The 17634-nt window shown below is 59.8% G+C and overlaps 1 protein-coding gene across 2 annotated transcripts; it reads right to left on the bottom strand.

Moving 5' to 3' along the window:
- Positions 1–3796: 3796 nt before the first annotated feature.
- On the bottom strand, positions 3797–10294 carry TNFRSF13B (TNF receptor superfamily member 13B). 2 transcript variants are annotated; one of them, XM_035340039.1, is made up of 5 exons: positions 10075–10294; positions 8139–8279; positions 7209–7325; positions 6523–6774; positions 3797–5284 (listed from the first exon to the last, which is right to left on the bottom strand). In XM_035340039.1, the coding sequence occupies exons 1-5, from the start codon at positions 10193–10195 to the stop codon at positions 5010–5012; spliced, it is 906 nt and encodes a 301-aa protein (XP_035195930.1). In that variant the 5' UTR covers positions 10196–10294; the 3' UTR covers positions 3797–5009. The 2 variants fall into 2 exon arrangements, with proteins under 2 accessions (XP_035195930.1, XP_035195931.1); XM_035340040.1 differs by having other exon boundaries at positions 6523–6771.
- Between the last annotated feature and the right edge of the window lie 7340 nt (positions 10295–17634).

Here is a 17634-nt window from a genome sequence, read left to right as displayed (position 1 = left end):
CATATGTAGCTGATACTTGAAAGACCCTCGGTATTGAAAAATAAACCGTCTGTTAGAAACGGTCGCTGCTGGGGGCAGCATTGAGCGATAGATCTGCTGCTATTGAGCACTTCTGCAGTGCACTAGGTTTTTAAGTAAACAACACATTTTCCTGGTATGTGCTAGGCTGGTATTGGTTCCTTGTATCCTCCCACATGTATTAACTCCTCACATACTCTCCTTCTCTTTGCAGCCTCCGTATCCATGTCCTTAGCCTACAGCAGCTGGTGCACCAGCTTGCTTTTGCTTTGTCACAAATGCAGTTTTGTTCCCTTTTCTCTCCCTTCATCGCCGTCTTTTAAAGCAGCTCGTTGGCCGGCCTGGGTACCAGCAGTAGCTGCTCGTGTGCTCTGTCTTGCTCCCAGGAGGCTGGGCTGTGGATTGAATTGCAGCCCATGAGAGAAACCATTCAGAACACAGAGCTTAAAAGAGCAAAACACAACTTTGCTCTCCCTTAAGGAGCCTGGAGAGAGCCATGTGTTAGGCACTGTATATGCCATGAGTTAGGCACTGTATAAAGTGGCCTAAAGTATACACTTTAAAGTGTATAAAGTTAGGCACTGCCATGAGTTAGGCACTGTATAAAGTGGCCTAAGAGCCACACCAAAAAGGTCACTAAGCTCTGGATGTGTATCCAGACAGCTGATCCTCAACTTCAACAGCGCTTAAAAACATGGATGGGTCCTGTCTTTTAGATCAGTATTCCAGCAATGGGCATGGGCCATCTCTACCCTGTCTGAGAGAGGGGTGGAAAGCAGCCTGTGTAACGACAGAAATAGGAGGAAAATAAGTGAAGCTCGGGTTTGTTTGTTTTTTAAATGAGTGCCTTACAAGAGATGCTACCCAAAAGGGTGGTGGAATCGGATTTGATTTGTACGCAAGCTGGAGAGTACAAGGTGGTTTTGTGCATCAGGAGATCTCTGTGACAGTTTGCAACTAGGAGGGAAGACGAACCGACTAATTGAAGCTCCTTGAATACCAAATCAGACACAGAAAACGTACTGCACAGTGTGCGAGTTACCTAGGCAGCGCGGTTTCTGCAGAAGCAATAGCGTACTCGGGTTTCATAACCTGTCTTTCCCTACCGTCATGCTTGAAATAATTTTCAGTTGTAATTGGGTACTGCAAAATTTAACCTGAGCGTTCTTGTCGCAAATGAAACACTGCTGGAGAAATGCGGATGAATGGCACACCCTGCAGGAAAGTGGGGGGGGGGGGGGCTCCTCTCCCTCCCGGAATTGGGCACAGCATCGTGCAGATGCTTGACGACGCTTTCTGCTACCTTTTAATAATGCAGCAAGCTTGCAGAGGAAGACGAGAATCAGCCTTTCATTATTCCCATGGCTGCTGCAGCCCGCGTCGCCGCCTCGCCCCGATGCTGGAGGAGCAGTGCCACCGCGCGGCAGCTGGGCTGGCGCTGCGGGGCCGCCGTCGCTTTGTGGTGCTGAGCTCGGAGCCTTGGGCTGCTGGTCTCCAGCTGGAGCCTGAACAAGTGAATTCTGTTTTCCGCTAGCACGCGCTTGGCCACCGGAGCTAATGCGGTCTGTTTTGTTAATCCTTCAGAAATGAACTGTTTAGGGACAAGGCCAGCCACATAAATCGGCCTTATTTATTTTCTTCCCCCTCCCCACACGCACACACCCCTCTCAAGCTGGTGAAGAGGGCTGCGCTCTGTGCAACTGCACCAGCATGGCTGGTTTTCAGTGGGAGACAGAGAGCAAGGCAGATTGCAGTGCTCTGGTTTGGGCTTTTAAAGCAGAATTCCTGTTGTATTAAAAGCTCTTCTTTCTCCCTGAATTGTACCAGGCAGGTTTCTATTTCCAGCAACAGTAAATCAGCACAGGTTGATAGAGAAGCAGAGAACGCTTTCCCTCTTCCTATAAAAATGGAAGGACAGCTGCTATCGCATGAACAAGTGCTACCCCTCATTATATTTTTCCCCAAACGCAGCCTTCTCTTTCCCTTCGTCTGCCGAGGAGCTCAGACACGAACTGGGAGGCTGCTCTTTGCAGAACTCAGCGTCACCTTCAGGAAGATGCCGACCGCAGAAGTCGTCGCTGAGCAGTGAGACGCTAACGAAGGACTGATGGAGTTGTGGCTCCCCGGTGCACTGGCAGAAGGCAGCGAGAGGCTGCCCGCTGCAAGGGGCAATTGCTGCATTGCTTCAGCTGCTGACCCTGCTCGTGCCGGGGAGCAGTTTGGGGCTGACTGGTTTATTTTGAAGCATGATTTTTTATTGGCGCGCTTGCTCTGTTACAGGGAAGCATGTGAAGAAATGACCGAAACCAAAGCCTGGTACCAGGATGTGGGTTGATACCGGAGCGTACCCTCTGGTTGTACACCAGCACTGAACTGCCTGCAGCACAAAACCAGCCAGAAGGTGGCTGTCGGTGTCGTACCTTTTCCTCACTCAGCCACTGGATAGGAGAGAAAGCTTTGCTTGAGGCTGGTGCCTAATGAAAACCTGAGCAAAAGCAGGAAAATTAGAAGCAGCTTAAGCCCCTTTGTGGATGCTCTGGCTTGGAAGTCAGTGCCCTTAATTACCTAAAGTATTTATCCTAGGTGGTGATGGCCTGTGTCCCATGCTTACCGTGTCCTTCTGCTATTCAGAGGGATCTCACCAGGCGTGCTCTGTCAGAGCTGTTGGCCAGGGGCTGCAGACATGATACCAAACCCACCAACTTGTGATTCCCCAGCATGCAGCTGCTCTATCTGGGAGCCTGCGTGTTACTGCTGATCTGACCTCCGTGACGCTCCATGTTACCTTTTCCTCTCTCTGCTGATAACAGTATTTACGTTCCCCAGAGGAGAGGAGGCCACGCCTGACTGAACGCTCCCCTCTCGCTTATCAGGGCTGGAAGGAGGGACCTGACTTCTGATGGGTGTTTTCCCCCAGTTTCTAGGACCCAAACTGCAGGCTGCTGCTTCCCCCGTGTATTGCAGTGAGTGCTGGAGGAAAAGGGGGAGCACTTGCAAGCAGCAAGCAGCAGCTGGGGCTGCATGGAGGCAACAGGGACAGCCTCAGCCCGACACAGGCTCTGCCCCCCATGGGCAGCCGGAGCAGGAGCTGCAGCTTGCCAGAGCCAGGCGGGGTGAGCTCTTGTGGCAGCTCGCGTAAAAGCTTTCCTAAAGCCTTGGTTTGAATAATTGATGCTTCCCAAGCCTCGAGAGATGCTCTAATTGCATGTTCAGGGCGTGTTCAGGTTTGTTGTTTGGTTTTCTTTTTGTTTGTTTGTTTTAAATTGCTTCACACAGATGATGTGGGGGGGTTCCCATTACATGGTGGGTACCTGTCCCCCAAGGTGACACCTGAGCTGAAGCTGCCTGCCCCCTCGGTGCTGGGGCTGGGCAGTGTGAGGTGACACTGCACCTGCTTACAGGCGTCCTCCTGGAGTCCCCGGCCTTGCTGGGAAGCGCTCAGGGTGGCGGGGACGTGGCACGGATGGAAATGCACAAGAGCTGCCCCATGGTAAGTGCAAAGCCCCTTCATCTGCTGAGCCTGAGAGGGGGAGGCTCTGGGAGAGGAAACCAAGAAAATGAAGAGAAAGCCTGGAGAGAAGGAGGAGGATGAGAGGGTGGGGAGGCTCACATGGCCTCAGCTACTGTGGCCCTCTGTTCTGTGCTGAACTTTCCTATCACCAATTTGTCCATCTGTTGCCCCTTCCCTGTGTATTCTTTCAAGTTTGGAGGGCTGGTCTGAGAAACTTATGGCATAGGGATAGGGATCTCCTATCAGGAGGGACTTCTCACCAAGCAAAACATTCCTACGCTCTCTTTTAATGAGAATGAGAACTTGACATTACATGTTGAAACCCACATTTTTCCATAGTAGCTTTCAAATACAGGTCAAACAAAAACCTTTCCTCAAATCTGCCACATCACAGCCCCTCACCGTTACCGGTTATTTCAGGTAATCCAGACCAGGAGTGCATCAAAGTATCAAGTCTTCCAGAAAGTTCTTGGCTTTGGATGATTTTTCACATCTAAACCCAATTCCAACGGTCATTTTGGTGCCTCCAGAGCTCCTGTCATGCAGCGTCATATCCTGGTGTAAGGCAAAGCCTCGCTGCCCCGTGTCCTTTCCTCCTCTCAAAGCAGCGTTGAAAGCTGCCTGCGGAGCTCATACACTGAATGCTCTTGCTGTAAAGGAACTTTGTTGAAGTCAGCAAATGTGCTGCTCTTGGGAGCATGGCAATGGCCTTCAACAGTCTTCACAATGTTTGTGAGGAATGTCTGGGTCTGAGTCCGTGCCCCAGCCCTGGGAGGCTGGAGTAGGCCAGGCCACAGCTTTGTCTGAAAGGTCCGAGACGCTTTAAAATGCTTTGAAATAATTATCTGGAAAACTCGCCGTAGTCCTGAGGAGAGGAGACCTCTCGGTGGGTGAGGCAGGCACCCAGCCCGCAGCCCAGGGGCGATGGATTGAGGCCAGGCTGCTCTGTCACACCTGGGCTCTGTGCGAGGTGTTGCTACCTGGCTAATTCTTGAAATGGCGCATGGCACCACCGCTGCATCTGCTTTCAGTCCATTGAGCATGTCCCAGACGAGCACAGCTCTGCTTGGAAACCACTTGTGGTGCAAGGCAGAGTTTTCAAACGGAAAGGTGGGGGCCTGGCTCTTGCCACAGGCATCGGTGCCCTTCGCAGGGGCAAAGCAATGCTGGTGGAGGAACCGGGCTGAGAAGCCCCCGCAGGCCTCCAGTCCCAAGGGCCGGGAAGTACGGAGTTGTCTGCGGAGGTCAGGTCAGAGCACGGAGGCATGGCTGAATGGGGAGAAACGTCCATCACTGGAACAAGGAGAGTTTGGGTTTCCAAGAAGAGAATGGCACTGTCCGTGACCTACAGCCCCTGGGACGAGGCTGAGCTGTGTCCACCTGCCCTGGCAGGAGCTGGGGCTGGGATCGGAGGGAGAAGCAGCCGTGTTTTGGGGGCAGAGGGGGCAGCCCTCCTTTCATGCAGGAGCATTCACTGCAGTCACGCCATGGGCGTCTTCTCTTGTGAAGGAGAGCAAATGATCTTAAAATGGCCGTCGTCAGGGCTGGGAATCGCCCCAGCGCTTCCCGTGCTGCACACCCCGGTGTGAGCGGCCGCGGCCCTCTCCCCCGGGTGGCAGGAGGGGCTGTGGTGCGCTTTGCTCTCCTGTACAGCCGAGCCGTGTCCGGGGAAGCAGAAGCCACAGGTTTCCACTGGCTCGGGGACCCTGCTGCCGGTGGATCCATCACCAACGCTGCCCGCTTCCACCAGGCGATCTGCAAATGAACGCCGGGTGTTAGCCTGAGGTGTTTAGGAGCAGCTTTTACCCAGGAAAGGCTCTCCAGTGCTGGAACCCACCTCCCTCCACCCCCGGTAAAGCCCCCACATCGTGCCCGCAATGCGGCCTGCAGCGCACAGCCTGCCTTGTGAATGGGTGAGTGCCTCGAGCAGGAAGGCTGGAGCTTTAGCACTGATGTAATTTTAATATTTATAGTATCGCATGTAAATTGTCTTTTCCTTAAGTGCTCATTTTGTAGCACATGCGAATGAAACGGTGCGGTGCTCTGCAAGGTGCAGGGGCTGCAGCAGGACAGGCTGAAGGGCCGCACGCTGCTCTGCGGGCTGTCAGAGGGCTCTGCTCCATCATCTGAGGTCCGATAAGCAAGGCTAGGCTGGGGCTATGAAGAAGCATGCAGTAAATCTCTCTGAACCTGTCAGTCTCCCTCAGAAGCGAGTGCCCAGTGCCAGCGTCCTGGGATGAAGCCAAGAGTGGCTCAGATTGCAGCGCTGCTGGGGACTGAGCCCGACTGGAGCACCACCTCGCGTGCGCTTCCTGATTTTCCTCATCCAGCTCTGAAGCTTATGTATGTAAACTAATATCTGTACACATAAATAGATAGTTATATATATATATTTAAGAGAAGGCAGGGGAGAAGAGGAGGGGGAAAGTCAAAACATCTTTTCTGTGTTGGCTTACTCGGTGTTAACCTTTCCCCATCTTTTCTTCCTACTCCAAAGACTTGTGAAGCCCCCCCTGGCTCCAAGGCCAAAACTTTGGGCTTTGATGCTGCAAGGAAATTCAGCTGCTGGGCTGCGACGTTTCAAGGGAGCAAACTTGTGTGAGCGTGGTCCTGGCCAGGTAGCAGCTAGCCCCAGCGCAGCCCCGAGCGAATAAACCCAGAGCTGTACTTGCTGTGAAAGCCCCGGGTCTTCCCGAAGGTGGTTCCTGTGGGAAACCAAAGGAAGTGGCCACAGTGGTGGCTCCTTGGGGAAGAGGGTCAGATTTTCGCAGTTCCTCCTCCTGCCTCGGGACATCACTGGCCAGCAGTGCAGCTCTTGCCCTCTGCACAACCCTGCGTGAGTGCCTGAGAAGGGGTTGGGGGGAGAATTGGGGCACAGGCCCCTAGCCCTGATTTCTTCAGGCTCAGACTGGGCTGTGCAGCACCTCACTGGCAGAACCTGGCTGCCAACCACCCCCAGCTCCCCGTCGCCTCCCGGTGCCCCCAGCACTCACCCTTGGAGGAGTCCTCCCTGCGGTGGCAGGTCCCGGCGCTGGCCTGGCAGGATCCCACCTCTCCTTTCCTCCGCAGGTGTGTCCAGCCCAGGAAGAGGGAGCAGATGAGGGCGCAGAGGCAGAGCCCCAGCAGCAGGTAAACCACCAGCCACGGCTCCTGCTCCGCGCACGCCTTCTGCTCCACCGCGGCCGCGGGAGGCAGCGCTGTGACCAGGGCGGCCGGCGGAGGGGGGGTGGTGACCAGGGCACCTGCTGGGGGCCAGGCAGAGAGAGAAGAGAGCTTAGACCCCCCCCGGCACGCAGCTCACCCTAGTGACTTTTTGATAGGGGCAGGGTGCTGCTAAGAGCACTCGTGCTCCGCTTGGGAAGGAGTTGAAAGCAGCGCTGCAGCTCCTGTGTTTGGTTGTGTTTTTTTACGGCTAATGGAGGAGATCTTCCCTCCCTCCCCATTTCTCCAGCACCCACATATCAACCCCGAGGTGGGACTTATTGATCTGAGGGGAAAGGGCCCATCCCTTCCTTCTCCCCCTCCCCAAGGCCATGCACCAACCCCTGAGGATCAGAGAGCAGGGTTTGCTGCCTCTTCCCCGGCTTCCACCCCATAACCCAGCCCCTTTTTTAGCCCAGCCCTTGTGGGACCCTGCCCCACAGCCCCCCGCTCCCCCTGCCCTCGCACGCAGCCTTACATCCGCAGGAGGGGTCGCACTGCTTCGGGTGCTGCCCGCAGACCGTGGCACAGTTGATGCATTTTTTCAGGAGCTTGTCGTAGTAGAAGCCGGCTTTCCTGTTGCAAACCATGGACTCTGTGGGAAGGGAGGGAAAGGAACGGGGCTCGTCCTGAGCACGTCCTCGCCCTGAGCGCGTCCTTCTGCCCGCATGGCTCCTCCTGCCTCCCCGTCACCTCCCAGCCCGGGGCCCTCCCTGCCTGGGTTCACGTGGGGACGAGCCCACGGCTTCTTGGAATGAGTCCGCAGCTCCCAAAGGTGCAGGGCAAGATCTGAACGACGCTGTTGGAAGTGTTGAAAGCATCTTTGGAGCTGGCAGCTGGAGGTGTTCGGACAGATAATGAATACCGGGGAAAGGGGTTTGCTGGCTGCTGTGTGGGGAAGGCGACGGGGTGCAGCCATGCCTGCCCGTGGCAGTGAGCTCCTGGTGCTGCTCTTAGAGCTCCTGGCCCCTGGGGCTTGTGTGGCTTTTTGGGGCACACCAAAACCTGCCTGAGCACGGGCTTGGGACCATGGGGACGGAATCTCCCACCCTCAGCCCTCTTGGAGACACAACGCCTTGCTGAGCGCAGGCTCCGGCTGCGCTGCGCCTCTGCTCTGCAGCATCCAGCCTTGGTGCCTGCTGCAGCACAGGGCTCGTGTACTGCTCGAGTGTGTCATCACCCACATTAGCAGGGCCTGATGTGTCCCTTCCGAGGGCAGGGTGTCACAGATGGGGGCTCTCTCTGTTAATGCAGCTCCAGGAAGGCTCCCTAGGACCCCAGGAAGGAGCAGTACGGGGATGTGGACAACTTGATCCCGGTCAACGCAGTCATCACATCTCCCAGTGCTTTGGGCTTGAGACGAGCCCTCCCAGAGCCTGCCCCGTGGTTCCAACCTTTCCCCACTCACCGCACAGGGCAGCACACCTCCTCACCGCGGACCGGCCGCATATGAGGCTGCAGGGGATGCACTGGCAGACGAGGGCGTCCCAGTACTGCTGGTCGGTGCAGTTGTTCATGGCATCACAGCCCAGGTGCGTCCCATCCATGGCTGCAGAACGGGAGGAAAGAGGCTCTGGGGAAGGTGGTGCTGACGGGGACCCTGCGGCCGCCCTGGGGACCCCGTGCAGGGGGGGACACCCGCTGTGCCCCAGCCCTAGGCTTGGGCTAAAAGCGTACAGCAAAATCTGCTTCAGGCTTAGCAAGCACAGGACATCCTCATGGGGGTTATAAGCTGGACCCTGAGGACATGCGGGGTGAGCACCCTGGTCCCTGCGTGGCCCCTTGCTGTGCCCTGAGGGCGTGGGGATATGCCAAACTGCCTGCTCCTGCCTATACATCTTTTACCAAAAGGAGCAGAAATGCAACCAGAATGACTGCTAGCACCATCTTCTGAAACGATTTTGAATTCTGGAAACTTCTGAGCTCCCCTGTGGCCGAGGGGCAGTTTCTGCCATCCTGCGCGTAATTTCTGACGTCTCTGTTTGGCGTTCTGGCATCATCCTGAAAGCAAGTTTTGAGGTGTCACACTTCCCTAAGCAGCAGCAGGAGAGAAGCCTGTCTGGGAGAGCTTTAAGCACTGTTTCCACCAGCACCAGCTGGGACACGTGGCTGTGGAAGGACTTTTGTCCCCGCAAGGAGCCATTTGTCCCATCCTACATGGCCGCGACGTGCCCCGTGGTTGCGGGCTGGGGAGAGGGAAGGGGTCTGATGAGGGGCAGGAGCGAGGCATTGGTGGGAGCCCTAAGCAGCAGAAAAGTCCGGAACAAATTAAAATTTAATTATTAGCTTGCTTGTTAGCAGCCTTTTGCTGACCGAGAGGCTCGTGGGTGAACGCATCCCTCTGCGGAGCGGAGCTGGGTGCGCAGCTGTTTCCTGTGCGGGCGGCCGAGGAGCCCGAAACAATGAAAACCCAACACCGCCCGGCACGGCACCAGCCTCCGCGTGCCTCGAAGCCACCTCTTGCCTCGGCTGGGGCCACTGCGATGCTGCCTTTCGAAGCCAAACTTTGATTTTGGTATAGAAGTGCCCCTGCGCTCCCACAGGGACGTGACTCTCTCCCTCTCGTACTTGGGAGCGCACGGCAGTCGGAGGCTTTGTGTGTCGGTCCGTCTGTCCTGCCGCTGCCCAGAGCAGCAACATCCCTGCCAAGGGGCTGAGGACGAGCTTCCAGCTCTGGCTGTGAGCTGGATCCCACCCGGGGCAGTGTGGGTGAAGCCCTCCCATCCTCGCAAAGTGAAGGATAAATCCTCTCCGCGCAGGGATGCGGCCCTTCCAGTCCCTGCTGTTCAATTAACGCCGCTATGAAATTAAACAATTACGTTCTATCGAATTGGCTGAAGATGATCCCTGGGGCATAGCGAGGCTCAGGCCCATGCTCTCCTCCGATGCACTTTGAAGACTTTTTGTCCCCACAGAGAAGACCCCCAGGGAGGGAGGGGAGCCCCGCGGGTGTCAGTGAGCCCGGCCATCCCTGCGCTACGCACAGCGGGTTCTGGCGTGGGACAGCTGGATGGGACACGGCGGGCTGGGGCTGCGTCAGCCGAGGGAGCTGCAGGCTGGGCAGCTCCTTCCCCGCTCCCTCTCTGCAGCAAGGGCAGGTCCAAGGAGGGTTTTTTTTTTAACAGAAACCCTGCCCAGTGGCTGAGCTCCCTGCCCGGGATGCCCCGCCAGGGCACCCGAACTCCTGAAACCTCCACCCAAAGCATGAAGCGACCATTTCACCCCCAGCCCTCCAAGGAGCCCCTCCGCTCCCCGCCAGCTCTCTGGAAACGTCCCCGCGGCCCTGGCGCACGCAAGCCCCTCGCCCCCAGCCCTCTCGCAGCCCCTCCGCGGGCACAACTCACGCGTGGCTCTGGCACGGCGGCTACTCCCCCTCGGCTCCTGCCATCGCACTGCGCGCTCCGAGCCCGCGCATTGCTCGGGAGGTTTATTATTAGAGGTAGATTTGATTAATGCCTGGGCCATGCGTTTCCTGGGGCTTCCCCTTATCCCTCCGATGCAAATCGGCCGCTCATGCAGCGCGCTGCATTGGCTCCAGGGCTGCCGGGGGAGCGGGGGCACGGGGGGAGGCCGCCTCCCAGGGCCACCGGGGCACGAGGAAGGGATGTGCCGGTCCTGGTGGCCACGTTGCAGCAGGGAGAGCTCCCAGCTTGGTGTGTGCAGCACCTGCCCTTGCATCGCCCACCTCCGGCGGGAGGTTTTCTTCTGCAGAGAACGCAGCTGCCCTGGGGCAGGAGAGGGTCGTTGTTTTTTTTTTTTTTTTTTTCCAGCTTTGCCGAGAGGGTCGTTGTTTTTTTTTCCCAGCTTTGCCGAGAAAGGAGCAGCTCCAGCTGAGCAAAAGGCTGTGCAGCCACGGGGGTGCCACCGTGCAAGGTGCAAGTGGAGAGGAGCACTGTCCCTGTCGCGTGGGGACACCCCAATCGGGGTATTCCTGTCGGGGAGCGTTTTATTGATGCCGTGCGGCAGCGAGCGCTGCCCTGCGCACCCCTCCTGTTCCATCTGCAGGAGGCTCGGGCCATGCTGCCGGCCTGTCCGTCTCCTGCTGGCCATCTCGAGAGCATCCCGTGGCTCCCAACGGCACGCTGGCACCGCTGCTGTTTTCTGGTACACACACGCCTCGGGGGCAGGAGGGTTGCAGGAGGGCTGAGCTGCCCGGCGTGGGCACCGCGGGTCGCGGCCGGGCTCAGCGCTGCTCCCGCTGCTGGCAGTGGGTGCAGGAAGCCTCAGCAGGGCCACTGCTGTACTGCTGGCAGCCCCTGGGGATAAGCTATAGAGTTATTTTTAGGGCTCACCTCACCCTGAAAGTGGGATGGCTTTGGTCAGCAGAGCAGGGAAGGAGTGGAGCCGTGGGGCCCTTTGCCGAGCTGGCACGGGAGGGAGCGGGCTGCTGTCACCGAGCCCCAACGGCTGCCCTGGGCCCCCACAGCACCCTGTGGCACCTCAAAAACAAAACAAAAAACAAAAACAGACTGGGCAGCTACTGGTTTTGCCCCTTTTCCCCTGGTGCATTCACTCCTGGTGGTTTTTCTCCCTTTTTCTCCCTGGGAAGATGCGAGGGGCACCGTGAATGCGGTGGGACGGTGACTCAGCTCAGCCCCGGGATGATTTCTGCAGAAGCAGCCGGAGGGGGAAGGAAGAAGCAATACCTGATACTTTCTATAAACATCAGCGGGGCAGTGTCAAGGTTTTTCCGCTTAGTTAAAAAACTCCGGCTCTGTACTTGCCACGGTGTCACAGGGAGGGACCGAGGGGCCACTCGCTGCGTTTGACCGAGCACACTGCTCATGGCAGAGGCTGGCGCAGGGGAAAAGCTCTGCCGTGAGCATCCTGGGCTGGGACACGTCTCCTCAGAGAAGCCACTGTCCCGCTGGTGGCCCCTCTGCTGTAGGAGCTCTCTGGCATTTCCATCCCTGCCTCCAACCCCAAACCTCTCCAGACGGGCCGTGTTCCCCTCCCCGCTCTGCATCTGCTGCAGGGGCATCCGAGGCTGGACCTGCCCGCAGCAAACAGAGCCCAGAGCAGAGAAACCCAGCGCCCTGCGGCTGCTCAGCCCCACGGCAGCTGGATGTGGCAGGGTCTGGAAAGGAGCAGGGAGGCAGAGGCATGGCTGGGAGGGTGGAAATCCTGGCTGCATGCTGGAAATCCCACTGGGGGAGCTCTGGGAGGAAAGCGCGCCTTTGGCCGCGTGCCGCTGGTGGCCGTCCCGCCGCAGCCTCAGCCCACAAAGCTCTGTGCCCCGGGGGAAAGCAGAGCCCAGGGCCCGTTCGCCTGCAGGGCGAAGGAAATCGTGATTTCGGGGTCTGTCTGCTCTGCCTGAGCGTGGCGCAGAGAGGGCCTGGAGCTACGGCCCCAGCCCTGCCCGCCGGCTCTCGGGGTTTTGCAGGGGAAACCTGCCCCCGTAAATAGCAGCGGGGGACTTGCAGTTTCCACCCTCGCATGCCCTCAAGAGGGAAGTGAGAAGCACTTGGGGGCGGTTTGTCCCTCCTCGCTGAGCAGAGACCAGGCCCTGTGAGCTCAGCTCTAAAACCCTCGGGGGGTGCTGCGGCTGCACCCCCGTCTCCCAGCCGGGCACCGCAAGTGCCCCGAGCGGCATCACGCCTCCTGCTGCCTCCGAGGATTCTGCGTGGCTCTGAGGGCCTCCAAACGTGGTCCCCTACCTGCTGCTTTCTCGCCACGGGTGCCTTAGCCCTCTCCTGGGTTAAATCCTGGTGCTCGCAGCAGCTTTCCTGGGATATTTTCCTTCCAGCCTGCTCTCGGCCCCTTCTGATTTGTGAAACCTCGGCCAAGGCATTTGCTTGCACGTGTGCTCCCTTTGGGACCCCAAAAGAGGGGCCGTGAGGGGGGGAAGGGGAAGAGGAGCCGTTTTGGGTTGAAACCGCAAGGCCAGGCTGAGCACAGCTGGCTGCTGGAGACTCATTTCTCTCACCCTAATTCCCCGCGGACGCCTGCTCTCGACCGTGCTGGGGCCGGGATGCACCCAACGACCCGTGCTGCCCGACCATCGCGCATCCTGCCGCCTCCTGCCGCGCTTCGTAGCAGCTGCTCCACGACCAAACCCCCCCCGATTTTGGGGTATGAGCAAGCCCAGCCGCAGAGCTGCATCCATCCCATCCACCAAAATAAAATCAATTCGCCACCAGGCCTTGTGTCCATGTCCCCAGGGTGCCACCGCCAGCGAGTGCCAGCCCCGAGCATCCCAGCGGCGCCAGCCCCCTGCTGCCACCCCCGGCTGGGCACAACCGGGAGCCGGGGGGGGGGGGGGCTCACAATTTAGGGCCGGGTTGGGGGCGCACAACCGAGGGATGCAGCCCCCTCTGCCCCGCTCCTGCAGCCCGGGGGGGTGCGAAGCAGGGCCCGGCTCTTCGTGGCTCTGCCCAGGAGGTGGCAGCCTCGGCTCGCCCAGCCCGGCTGGGTGCTGGGTGCCGGGTGCTGGGGGCTCCTCCAGCTCCTGCCCTGCCCGGATGGGGGCTCAGCAGCACCCAGGCTGCTGCCCCGCTCCAGAGCATCCTTTTTCACCAGCCTTGCACACAAGCTGGGGGTTCAGACAGCCCCTGATCAGCCCACGTTGCTTCGTTCCCTGCGTTGCAGCCTGGCCTTATCCTGCCACCCTGCCTTGGGGCATCGCCCCAAGGATGCTCAGCACCCGTCGGGGTCCGGGCGCTGCCGCAGCCCCTGTGCTGGGGGATCTGGTGGCAAAGGTGCCAAAACTGCCTTGCCCAAACCCGGTGTGGGTCAGGGAAGGAAAGTGCTGGGGAAACCAGGCTGTGATCGAGGCCAGCGCCCCAAATCCGGCACCTGCTGGGGCGCGGGGCTGGCACCGAGAGTAAAACACTGCCAGTGCCTGCCACGGCGAGGGAGAGGACGGCGTCGGTGCCGGGGCTGTGTGCAGCGTGAGGGAAACAGATACGGGAGATGAATCGAAGAACAACCTTTGGATGGGAAAAATGCAGGATTTTCACCCCGGCACCACCTCTGACATCGCTCCTGCTCCGCATCATGCACGGCGGTCGCGCCTGGCCACGGCGAGCTGGGCACTGCGGGCTGTCCCACTGCCCAACTGCTCCGCCAAGGCAGGACCACCACGGGGACCCTCCCGGGGCTGGGTTTTGTCAGGCCGAGGGGTTTTTCTCTTGGGACCCTTGCAGGACCAGGCTTGCAGGCTGCCGAAGGAGCCGCGCGGTTAATTTTTAGCGCTACAAAACCCTGGGGAAATTCCAGCGGGCTGGAGGGCGGCCAGGGGGAGTCTGAACGTGTAAAAGGGATAAAAGGGCTGACCCTGGGAATTACAGACCAGGTAGGCTGATGGCAGTCCCTGGGCAAATTATGGGCTGGGTAATTGGGGATCCTGTCAGCCAAAAATTAGAAGCTAAAAATATAATTAAGGTCGTTAGCTCGGTTTCATGGATGGCAGCTCCTGTCAAGTGAGTCGGCTCTGCTTTTTGGCATCACTCTGGGCTGGCTGATAAAGCTAATTGTGTTGCTGCGTTCTAATGGGCTTCTCCCAGGTATTTAATTTACAGCCAGGCGACGTTTCCATTTGTAAAACCTGCATTATGTGGAGTCACCGGAGCAGACACCCGACGGCTGCGGCGGCGAGGGGCTGGCGATGGAGGCGGCTTGGGGGCACCCAGCTCCGTGCCATGCTGGGGCTGGTGGGGGCAGAAGGATGGGGGGACATGGGGGGGACCTCACGGGGTGATCCCGGACAAACAAGGCTGGGGGGAGGCGCACGTGGGAACAAAAGAGCCAGATTTCCCCCCCCAAAAAAAGCACAGCGAGGTCTGATGGCAGGAAGCAGCCGTGGGACGCGGTCGCTGATAGCCCAGCTGGGAGCGCAATTAACATTTGGCCCAGTTTTAGCAGGGTATGAACTCGCAGTCATGGGAGGCTCTGGGTGAGAGGAAATCTCTGCTTGGTGGGACACGATTTAAGGCAGCTCCTGGGGCTAGCTCAGGCCCCTGTGTGTGTGTGTGTGTGCACCCAGTGAAGACGAGGGCTGCCCTGGACCCTTTTTGGGGTCTTTCCCAGCCCCGTGGATGCTGCTCCCTCCTCTCTGGGCTGCAACGGCTGCAGCTGAGCACGGCGTTTCTTCCAGAGGGTAATTTGGGTCTTTTTTGGGCAAGGAGATGGCACTGGGGCAGCCCGGAGACTCTCCGCCAACTGTCAAGCTGTTTGTCCCCCCAACATTTCTAACCTGCAGGTTCCCCCTCACCATCAGAAGCAGGTGGCATGGGGGCACCCGAGCCCGTGGCCTCATCCAGCCCCCCGTGGCTGGGCAGGAGAAGGGGAACCTTGTGCCCTGTTTGGCACGGGGCAGGAGAAGGGGAACCCTCGCAGGCGCCAGCCGGTCCCAACCCGGATCCAGCAGGGATCCCAGGGCTTTAAACTCCAAATCCTCCCCTCTCCTCTGGGCATCCGTCCGTCTGGCTCCAGCGTAATGATGGCGAGGTGGAGGCACGGGGAGACGAAACGACTCGCCCGAGGTCACGCAAGGAGCGATGGCCACGCAGGATGAGCACTGGCAGCGCCCAGCCCTGCAGGAAGAAACATCCCATAAAAGTTTTCCTGCAAAATGGGGTCGCTCCTGGGGTCCCGTGCTGCGGCACGGCCACACATCCCACATCCCCATCCTGGTGATGGGTGGAGGTGGCTGCTCCTGAAGGGACCGCCACGCCGCGGTGGGGAGCGGGTGCTGCTCTGTGGTGGGGTTTCTGGTGCCACCAAACCCTTCTTGTGGGGCAGGAGGGGTCGGTGGTGCCCTTCCCGAGCCGGGGCCGGTGCGGCCAGCCCCAGTGACTAACACCTCCTGGTTTTCAGCTTGTTTACCTGGCGCTGGGGCTTCGCTTGGGGATCGTTGACTCACCGCAGCACCTTCCCCTCCTGCCACCGCAGCTCCCTGATGAATACTTTCCATTTTCCCATTACTTTAATTGCCCTACTTGGAGAAAACTGCTCCGGACTGGCTCTGGGCTGCTAGGCAGAGCTGCCCCAGCCGGGCATCCCCGCAGCGGGGGCGTTGGGGATGGGATGGGGGGGCTGCCAACACAGCGGCACGCATGGGAGCACTTCGTGTCTCGGCCATGCCGGGGCCTGCAGGCACGGGGGCACGTGCAAGGAGTCGGGTTTTCAGCGGCCCCGCTCGCTGCACCCATCCACGGCAGCAGGCGGGCGGCCGGCGGCGCACGGACGCTGGCTCCTGCATGGCTGAATGCGGCCCGACAGGTTTATGGAGAGGCTCGTCCCGTTCGGCTGGATTTTTGGGAAGGCTGGAGCCAGCCCCAGCACCAGCCGCTTCCCTGCGAGTGCTGCCGGCCCCGGCGCCAGGTCGCGGCCCCGAGCCGTGGCGCAGCTCGGGGGGACGCCGGCACCGCGCTCCGTGCCATGGCTCTGCCCGGCGTGTTGTGGCAGCGCCCTGAGGCACCCAGGGAAGGGACACACGGCCCACGGAGTCCCCTGAGCATCAGCTCAGGACACTGAGGTCCCCTCATGCTCCTCTCCCCCGGCCCCATAGCCAAAGGCCTCCAGGGAGCATTGCTGGGGGTGCGCGGGGCACAGGTCGCTCCAGGTCCCCATCGATGTGCCGCCGGCCTGGGAGGTGCTGGGGAATAACCCAGCAACATCAGGGGATGGGGGGAGCAGGGAAAGGGGGGGTCGGGGCAGGAAAATGAAGTCCAAGGCATGGTGTTCTGCCGTCACCTGGATGGTGAATGCTGGACCCATGGAGACAGCGTCGGGGACGGCAAATCCCCAAAGAGAAAATCCCTCCTTGCCTGGAGAAGGGCCGCATCGCTTTTAGGGCATTAGGGTCAAGAGGAAGGTGAGAAATCCACCCAAAAGCAGCAAAGCACAGGGATGGTGGCTGGGAGCATCACACAGCTGGGGGCACCCGGGTGGGCGATACGGGGTTGGGGGGCACACGGCGGTGCCACCGCTCCCCGTGGGTAACCCCACACCTTCCCCATCCCGTCCCCACCGCGGCACGTCACCCCGTGCGTGCTATGAGTGGCAGGAGGGAGAGGGATGATTAAAGCGGCCTTTGATGAAGGCAAAAATTAATAAACAAGCTTGCAGCCGTGCCGGGCTCTATTTACTGGCGGGTGCCGGCGCGGCGAGGCCGCCGAGGCCGGGTGCCACATCAAACGGCGGGGCAGCGCCTGGCCGAGGGGACGGCGGCGCGGCCTCTCCTCTGACGGGTTTTTCCTGGTCCCCAGGAGGCCGGGAAGGTCGGCGGGGCCGCTCCTAATAGCAGGGCCCCGTCCGGTGCTGGCGGGGGCCGCGGGGGCCGCTACGTGCCGTCCCGAGGGAGACGCGGGTCGGGGCGCTGTGTGGAGGCGCCGCTTGGCGCGCTCGCCCCGTCGCCTTGTGGGGTTGGCGTTCCCACATCTCCATTCCTTAGGGTGTCCCCCCCCCCCAGCCCAGCCGGTGTCCCCAGCTGTCCCTGCTGTCCCTTAGGGTCAGGGCTGGCACCCAACCATGGCACCCGTGGGTGCCTCGGCCTCCCTCCCGTGGCGGGCCGGGCTCCTTATCGCCCTGCCGGCTGTGTTTACCCGACGGATAACAGCGGGCTGGGCAAACAGGAGCTCCCCAAGGGCCCCAGGGTGGTGGCACGGGGCTGGCGGGGGCACCCTTGTCCCTGCTTGCTCACCCGTGTCCCCCCCCCAGCATCCCCAGAGAGGGCCAGGAGGGTGGTGACCCCTCTGTGTGCCCACCTGGATGGGGTCGGGGTTACTGTGGGGGTGCTTTTGCTATGGGGGGGGTGGCACCCGGGGGCTGGGGTGCCTTACTGGATGTCCCCCCCCCCCAATTTGGGGGGGCAGCCCCTTGCTCCTTGCATACCATGGCTGGGCTGTGCATGGGGCTGTACGTGGGGGGGGGTCTCAATGCACGACACGGTGCTGGGGGGG

Source organism: Oxyura jamaicensis, chromosome 14 (assembly GCF_011077185.1).
Source record: "Oxyura jamaicensis isolate SHBP4307 breed ruddy duck chromosome 14, BPBGC_Ojam_1.0, whole genome shotgun sequence".
Classification (NCBI taxonomy): Eukaryota; Metazoa; Chordata; class Aves; order Anseriformes; family Anatidae; genus Oxyura; species Oxyura jamaicensis.
This window is presented reverse-complemented; position numbering and strand designations above follow the sequence as displayed.